The sequence below is a fragment of the Cyprinodon variegatus genome, unplaced genomic scaffold, assembly GCF_000732505.1.
Source record: "Cyprinodon variegatus isolate N-32 unplaced genomic scaffold, C_variegatus-1.0 Scaffold167, whole genome shotgun sequence".
NCBI lineage: Eukaryota > Metazoa > Chordata > Actinopteri > Cyprinodontiformes > Cyprinodontidae > Cyprinodon > Cyprinodon variegatus.
In genome coordinates, this window is record NW_015150620.1 from 397,674 (window position 1) to 407,020 (window position 9,347).

The window sequence follows — 9,347 nt, forward strand, 5'->3', positions numbered from 1 at the left end:
CCCGCAGAACAAAATTAAATCAGTATCTTCAAAAATTTGATCAACAAGGGTAAGACTCCAAAGTCATCTTAACAGTTTAGACTTTTGCCTCCTCACTCCTCTTTCAGGGCATAACATAAGGTTGTATGTGTGTATGGCCACCCTTCAAGTGCTTACTCAAACTGTTTTGTCAATCTCCTCTGAAGTCTTGTATTGGCTTTTTAAACACTCCTCCTGATGCTGTAGTTATTTCTATTTCTTGTTGACCTTTTCCTACAACACATTTTCCTTTTCCTTAACTTTCCTATAACATGTTTGCACACAGCACTCTGTCAACAGTCTCTTTTATGAAGAAACGTTTGTGGCTTACCCTGTGAAAGGTGTCACTGATTGGTTACTGCCATGTCAGGAATTCACTTATCATCATCATAACATTATTTTACATTAAAACTTTTACAAGTAACATAATTTGGGTTTTCATTAGCTGCAAGCTCTAGCCATCAAAAGTACTAGAGGCAAACACATGAAAGATCAATTGATGTGTAACAAATTAGCTTAACATACTGTTTACTTTCTGAACCGACTAATGAAAAACATTAACTTTTTCCTAATGTTCTAATTCACTGTACAAAAGTACAGGTTCAGACTGTTCAATGTAAAATCATATTTTGATGCCAACCCTATTTTTTGCATAATATTTAGCAAAAAGCTTATCATTGTGTAAGACACATTTGTTGATGCACAGCGTTGAGCTGGAAAGTTTAGAATTTCAAACTCTGGAATGCACATCGCTTCAATGGACATCATGTGCTGGTGAAGATTCTCAGTCATCCAGGTCATAGTCATTCCAAAAAAGTTAGAAAAACAATCCACCAAAATTGTTTTCCAAGTTTGAAGATGTTTCACTTCCCAGAACTGAGAAAGCTTCCTGGTTGGGAAGCAAAGCATCTTCATAGTTGTAAAACTAGTTCAGTGGGGTTTTTTTTTTTACTTTTTTGTATGGAAACCATACATTACAAAATATTGTGCCAATAGAATCCAGGATGTTGGAATAAAATTTGTTGGAGGGGTTGAAGCATTCTACCAAGCAGTCGTTCACTCTGAAGACACCACACATGGCTGGATTATCCTTCTGAATATCAGTCCTGAGTTGCTCCAGGGACTGATATTCATATCTGGGCAATGGGAGAGGAAAGATGGGGTAGAAATCGGCATGGTTATCTTGCTGTATAAACCGGCCTTTAGTAGTTTAAACTGTAAGCAAGCAAAGGGTTTAATCCTTAAATAAGCCTTGTTTAGATCTCCTGCAGTAATTTTACTCTGTTGGAAAGGGCATTAGATCAACCACAGCTCCTAAAGACATATGTTAGTAAGTCGAGACTTTTGCATGTCTGGTCTACATCAGTGTCAGGACTACAATCAAATGCAGCAGCCAGAATGAAAGAGCATAAGAATTTGTATGTATAAAACACAAGAAAGCAAAAATCTGATAGAAGACTAGAAATAAATTCTTTATTTTTTTAGCCAACGAAATCACAACTTTTTCACTTAATATCTGTTCACTGTTGCAAGAAAGAGGGAAAAAACATCTTAATTTTGACGTTTCCTACAGATCAGTGTTGACTCCATTCCTGTTTTCTAATCTACCTTTTTTTCCATCCCATTGTGTTGAATAACAGAAGATAATGTATTAAGGCCATAATAGAAACTAGTGTTTACATGCCACACCTCGTATTTGTATTAGATTCAACAGCATTGATTTCACTAGTCAACAGAGGTCAGCAAGAACTTGTGGTGCCAATTACTTTATTTAAAATTATCTATTGACTGGCAGATCAATGCTAATTCTCATTTTGCTCTTTGTTGTTTTCCCACAGCCTCCACTTCTCCTTCTCCTTTTCCGCCTTCTCATAGCACAATTATTCTTTTACCTGCCATTGTTTTAATCTTCTAATTAGTCTGAAGGACATCCGCCCATTGCCTTAAAATGGCCCGCTGGTGTGTGTGGGTGTATGTGCTACTTAATCTGCAACCTATTCAGTGAGTGTGGACTGAAATGGTTAAATATATAGAGCTGTGACACTTGTCAGTCTCACCTTGAGTAGCCTGTTTGTCACTGTCTTGTAGGATAAAACGTTGCATGTGATTTATATGGAAATGCCTGGGACAGTGTTTTGTGGAGAATTTAACGTCTCTGTAGGGGGCACAGTAACCAACTGTTAGATTATTTTAAAAAATGTTTTGTTCTGAAAAAAATTATATTTTCTCACATGCTGAAATTTCCAGTGCATGCTTTTGAAAAAGAAAATAAATAATATTAATTCTCTGTAATCCCTACAGATTTCGAAAACATGGAGAGGATTCTATGTAAGGAAGTATATCCTCGACTTTTATGCTCGGAAACGCTATCTGGAGCAAATTCTCATAAAGAATGAGCTTATAAGGTAAGACATATAAATGTACCTCATAGCAGTGTTCGAGTATGAGACCAGTATCCAAACCACTTTTTTATGGTTTTGTTTTAGACTCGACCACATATGTAGTGATTTTCCCTCAGCGTTGAACATTCAGGACTCTAGGTTTTAAATTGAGACCAGTCAAGACCAAAGCTGTGGAAATATCATCAAAGTTCTCTGTTGATAACCCTTTTTTGTTATGTAAAATGTAGTATTTAAAATCCAAACAACAACATAACTCATTGTTGATTATGTATTTATGTTACTTCTGCCACTTATCCACCAAGTACCCTAACCATTACCTTCTCTGATCCCTGCTGGGTGAGTTCTTTGTGTTTGTTTTGCTGCTCCAGTAAGTAACAACAAAATGCCTGCTACAGGTAGATCCCTCTTTAGTAAGAATCAAAAAATGTGGGCTGTCCCTTTCTGGTTGGAGGAGAGTACCTGCCTCAAGTAGACGAGCTCAAGTATCTTGGGGCCCTGTTCGCGAGTTAGGGGACAATGGGGCGGGAGATCAATAGAGAGATCGGTGCAGCTGCTTCTAAAATGTAGAAGCTACACTGGTCTGTTGTAGTAAAGAGAGAGTTGAGCGAAAAGGCAAAGCTCTTGATATATCAGTCATTCTATATCCTCACCCTCATGGTCATGAAGTTTGGATGAGGACCAAAAGAACAAGATCCCAGAAACAAATGGCTGAAATGGGCTTTCTTCGCAGTGTGGCTGGGACCCACCATAGAGATATTCTGAGGAGCTTCTTCCCCACATTGAAAAGAGTGAGCTGAGGTGACTTGGACATCTTTTTGAGATGCCACCTCAATGCATCTCTCGGGAGATGTTCCAGGCATGTCCTACTGGGAGGACACGTTGGAGGAACTATGTCTTTCTGCTGGTCTGGGAACACTTCGGGCTCTGGTGTCTGGGGAAAGAGGGGTCTTGGAGATGCTGGATAAAGCGAAAGACAATGAGTATCAGTCACAGGTAGTGCCTGGGTCAGACTGTAGGAAAGAACTGATTGGTAAAAAAATTAGTTGAGATGTTTTAGTCACATTACATAAACAATCTTTGTCCTAAATAAATAATTAATTTTAAGATATATATTTTTTATTTGTGATGATTTTAATTATACATTTTTACATGTGGCCATGTGCCGAATTCATTCACTTTTTAATCTCTCTGTTCTACAAATCAAAGTCATTCTTTCTACAAGAAAGTCAGTCACTTCTATTATGTGCTTTAGGTGAAGAAGTCATTATAAATGGCTTAAAGATTTGGCGTATGCATGACACTGCTCAGAGGTGGTTATAAAAGAAATGTATAGCAGTTCAGAGGTGATAAAGATATGACACAGCATAAATTCATGAATTCCAGTCCTTTCGCTTCTTTAAATGTAAGCTTGTGTTCAGTGCTCATAACTCCCCACTAAAGTTGTGCCAGAATATCAGTTAAAGGAAACCACACTGAATATTATAGTGCTGCAAATACTTTGCTGGCAGCATTCCACGCATCTCATTTCCAAGCAGAATGTAGATGATTTAAGGCTATGAACCAGGCTTTAGAACCAGGCTTTAGAATGAGAATCCATTCCAGCACTCCGTAACAGTGTTTTGTGAGCAGTGGGTGTGCCATACCTGTACAGCACTTGACGTTCTTTCTATTCACCCAAAGTTTGCAACTCCTACATTTTTGATTGACTTCTCTCTCTCCCCTTCAAGTGCCCACCTTTCCAAAATCAGCCTGTTCATGTTCACTTGCTTGTATAAATACACATATCAATATTAGTTAGGGGAGTGCTGGCCTAGTGGTTAGGGCATAGGGCTTGGAATCCTGAGGTTGCGAGATCAAAACCAACTCCCACAGACTGCCACTCTGACTCTCTGAGCAAAAGACCCTTAACCCCACACTGCTCCCCGGGTGCCGCACAATGGCAGACCACTACTCCCCAAGGGGATAGGTTAAATGCAGAGACTGAATTACGTTGCGCTGTACTTGTGACAGTGTAATGACAATAAAAACTCTGGAATTAAAAAAGAGAAAACTTCTGTACTGTAAATACTATTAAAAATGCTACTAGACAGACTCCTCTTTTTCTGTTATAAAAGCATATTACACATGTCAAGCTCTCACAATACTTTCAAAATATGGCACTTTTATATAACAAAAACTAGAACCAAAAAGGTATGCATATAACAAAGTTTAATGTATGTAATGAGGAAATATGACTGAAAGCTATTATTAGATGACTAACATATAGCTTAGAGAAAGAGAAGGGGAATATGAGAAACCAAGATATGGGAAAATGTAGCAAAAGGGAAAAGGTAGTAGCTGAAAAATGATTTCTTTAAAATGCTCAAGGCTAAGAGACAAGGAAGTTAACATGAGAAAAAATTAAAAATTAACCTCTGATTTGAACTGCAGCCTGTGCATTAATAAAACATGCTCTGCTTTAGGGCTTAGTGCTAAAGAAACACCACCATCTTTTATTTTTGACAAAAAAAGAACAACTATCATGTTTAGCTCATAGCCACATTTTTAACGTTAATAGATTTGATCAGAAAACATCTCTAGGCTTTTGCTAAAATTAAATGTAAATTTGTAAAAGTACTCCTTGGATCACTGCCTTTTCTCCTCAAAACCCCATCTGCATTTCACCTTCCTTCCTCCCTCTTCAACCTACAAAAAGGCATACGAGGACTAAATCATTAAATACTATACTGTACGGTACTATACTACACTATACTACACTATACTGCACTGTACTGTACTGTACTGTACTGTACTATACTGCACTGTACTGTGCTATACTATACTACACTAAAGTGAGTTAAAAGGATCATTTAGTTGTTTACATGTTTGAATGTTTGGTCTGGCTATAATACAAATCTAAGACATCCTGTTGTTTTTATAAAAGAGCAGATATAGACACACTCTTCTTGTGCTCAGGGTGTTAAGTTCTCCCTTGCTTCAGATAATCATGTTTATGCAGAGAAACAGAGGTCAAGATCAATTAACACTGGTCTGTAATTTATTGAAAATATCCCCCCTCTGTTAGGTATTTAGTTCTTGGATCGCTCATGACCTGATCGCTCACCCTCGAAGGTTCTGCTGTTTAATCCAATTGCATGTTATCACCCCCCCCCCCCCCCCATCTGTCTGTTTGTCCAATTTACTGAGTTCATTACTGAATGCAGGATTAATGGTGTCCACTGAGCGATTGTTGCTGTAGTAGTAATATAATAGTAGTAGGTCTTTTGCTAAACATCTTTCTGTCCTTTCACACTTAGTCTCCATTTCAAGCTCTCTCTCTAATGACAGATCACCCCAGCTCTAAAACCATCTGTGCCATTTCATTAGGTACAGCAACCAACTAATCCCTGCCACTTACACCACCCTCTTCTATACATGACTCCCTTCATCTCTAACTCTTGCTTCTCGCTTTGTTCCTCTCTATCTTAATCTATTTAGCTCCATAGCTTCCCTCTCCCTGCCACAGGTTCACTGTGTCCATCTTCATTCATCCTTCCTCTCCTTCTGCATAGCCTAATGAAGTCAGGACCTCAGCGCAGTCCCCTCTCTACCTCAGTTTTCCTTGATACCCCAACAATTTATCACTTTGTCAGGGTGATACTTTAAGTTACCAGGCTTTATTAGGGGCATGCAGTGGGATGGTGGGGGCAATTAGGAAAGCAGATCAACCACACTTTGCATATTTACTAAATGTCCTGGTGTCACCACTCACATGGCCTGTTGACTACATGAATTATTCCTTTACCTTCAATAAACAGCTGGGTAATTATTGCTGCCATAATCAGATAAATTATTCTCCATTTGGTGCTGAAACACTGTAGAGAAACTTTTCAAGTTAAAAGTTCCAAATTTGACAATTGGGGAGAAATTCTAGATTGCCACCGGGCTGAGGTGCACTATTTCTTTTTTTGTAAGCCGTATTCCCCCCTTTTCTCTCCATGCTTTCTTCTTCATGTCTGTCTTTACTCAGGTTTTCTTCATTCCTATTTCTATTGTGTCCCTCCCAAGGACATTCATGAAAGGGGAGCTGCTAGGGTGGAGATAGAGCAGGCCTGCCCTGCGATCAGTCTCCATGGCTATGCATCAGTATTTCTTTTGCTGGCCTTTGTGTCTGATCCATTCTGGGTACAGTCAACTTCTCTCCTTCAGTCTGATTGTATTAGTATGTTTTTTTTTTCTATGTGTCTGTATGTGAATGCAATTTGTATGTGAATGTAATATTGGACTGTAAAACGAAAGAAGTGAGATGCTTTCACTATGTTCACCTTTTGTTTTAGCATCAATGATTGACACATTAATTTTAGCCATGGTTTCCTTATATAAAACCCTGTTAATTTTATTACTTCAATGAACTAGTGAATCTATCACTTTAATTGGTTAAACAGAAATATTGTGTTTTTAGCTGCAGAGAGCTCAATGCATTTAATGTCACAGTCTACATTGACTCACAGTATAGAGAGTCTTTGCAGACTGTTGAATCATTCAATTTGATCAATTAAATCAGCCAATCAGGTCAGGGCTCTAATACATATTTAAAACCTGGCCTATTAGCTGCTCTCATCTTTGGCTGGATGACCAAAGATGTGGCCTGCTGTCCCCTGGTGCTTCACTCTAATATTTCTGCAGTCCTTGAACCCCTGTTGTGAACCAGGAAGTAAATTATTGAAGAAATACTGAGAAGAGTAGCTGTACAATATTATACATTTGAATAAGTTAAACGTCCAAGGCCAAAATGTCAGAAAAGGTTTCAATTTATTGGATAGTTGTTATATTTGATTAGCATGCATGTTTAACAGCTCAGCAGACAAAATTTGAAGTCAAAGATCTTTGTATCCTCTTCTGTTGTGAAGAATGTTAGATCATGCTAACTATACTCTGTAGTACTGTAAGTCTTTAAATTATTTTTCAATTAGAAAAATTACCTGGCTGAAATTTTTATTATATGCCAATTTATCATAGTAAAAAAAAATAACAAACAGTGACTTGCAAAAATGGCTTGGCATAATTTAATTAGCAAAATTTTTTCAGAAACGAGCTACACGATTATTAATTGTTGATATTTTTTTTTTTAAATAATTCCCCCTTAGATTTTAAAATATAAAAACTTGGTCTATATGGCTAGGTGGATTTCAGTCTGAAAAAGCTTCAATATTAGCTGAAGAGTAATATAAGAGCAATATGAAGATAAGGTTCTCCTAAAATCATTGCACATGGCCAAAGTTTCAAGAATACCTGCTTAAAAAAGGGTTTAAAAATATATTTGTCTCGTGGTGCAAGCAGAAAATATCCTTTATCCCTAAATATGTAGTCTGGTGCAGAAAGGGCCTTAACTGTTCACTCAGACTAGATTCCCCCAGATACCCATCTGACATTTTGGGTAAATAAACTCAATCCACAGAGACCACACTCTAGAGTTTACAAAGCTCAAGAGATCTAATAACATGGTACTTAGACCCCAACAGACACTGAGAGGTTCTTCCTCTATGCCCAAGCTGATAACAGCTTACTTTCTGGAAAATTACATTTTTCCGAACTCTGTCTCTGACAAAGAACTCAGATGGACAGGTTTCTTCATTATCTTTTAAATTACTTTGGATTTGAATATTTGACCTATTTGAGTCAGCTAAATTGAGTCTTTTCAGTTTGCAGTTGTTATAAGTTGTTTAATGTTGGTGTATATTTGTCAGAGATGTTACAAAGTGAGCTGTCATATTTTTTTCCCCACCCTTTAATTTTTATTTAGTCTAAGCCATACACACATTCTCGTCTTGCTATACTTAATGAGGACTGTGTGTTGATTTTCAGTCATTTTCATCCCTTCTATGCCCTTACTCCGACAATAACCCTAAATCTAATAATTACCAGGCCATACTTAACTCTAATCTTAACCTGAACTCAATTTACTCCTTAGTCTTAAACCTAACCATTAGCAATAAAGACAGTGAGGACCAGCAAAATGCTAAAAATTGTCCTCACTTTGATGGTGTAAACTGAAAAATAATCCTCACTCTGATGCACAAACAGAAGCACACACACAAAAGAAACACACAGGAAGAGGACACGTGCCGAACAGGGCTAATGAGGGTTGTATGTTGTGGTGGCTGGTTGGGTCGACACAGATCGAGGTGCCTTCAGCCGTTACAAATCTGTTTGGCTTTTGTCCACTACACAGCAATTAATAACAGTAGAACTGGGGGCAGGAAAACAAAGGTCACCTATTCAGCCAGACCAAGACAAACACGGGTGCACACAGACTCAAATTTGTGTTTGAAAGCAAATACTTTTAGAAATGAATTCAAACTCAAAAACACACTTTTGTATTGCTGAACATCAACACACATTATCACTCTCTTTTAACAGTTCTCTGAGGCGAACACATAGGGATTTGCAAACATGCACCAGTTGGTTTGTGAATGAGATTCTCACATTAAACCATAACTTTGAATTTTGCATTAACAGGTAATATTCCTGTTACCTTGATATACAAATAGAGGCCAGCAACCTCAATATTTACACTTTTCATACAAACTCCCACACTGTATTAAATGACTATGCTCAATAATATAAATATACACATTCAGACTTGCTCCTTTTCTTTTTACACTCAAGCTCACGCTGAGCTCTGCATATTTCATTTATTTTGTAATTTAATCTGGCTCTCTGGAAGGAATGAGAATGCAAAGGCAATGGGATCGCATTGTAATTCCCGTTTAAATGTCAGCAGCCACAGAATGAGTTAACCTCACATTACAGGAACACTTTGAATATCCGGATTCCGGTGTGGAGACTTGTAATTGAAAACAGAAGTTGGATTGGGGAGAAATGGCAGAGAGGAATTAAAGAGAAAAAGAAGGGATCAGAAAAAAAAAAGATGCAGGATTGTTGATG

The 9,347-nt window shown here is 37.7% G+C and overlaps 1 protein-coding gene across 1 annotated transcript in view; it reads left to right on the plus strand.

The window, feature by feature from the left end:
- spata17 (spermatogenesis associated 17) overlaps nt 1-9,347 on the plus strand; it is a gene marked incomplete at its 5' end in the record, with an annotated part of 18,638 nt that overhangs the window by 3,914 nt on the left and 5,377 nt on the right. Inside the window, 3 exon segments of the mRNA XM_015378223.1 lie at nt 2,320-2,423; nt 2,505-2,518; nt 3,277-3,413. Coding sequence (XP_015233709.1) covers nt 2,320-2,423; nt 2,505-2,518; nt 3,277-3,413 — 255 coding nt within the window.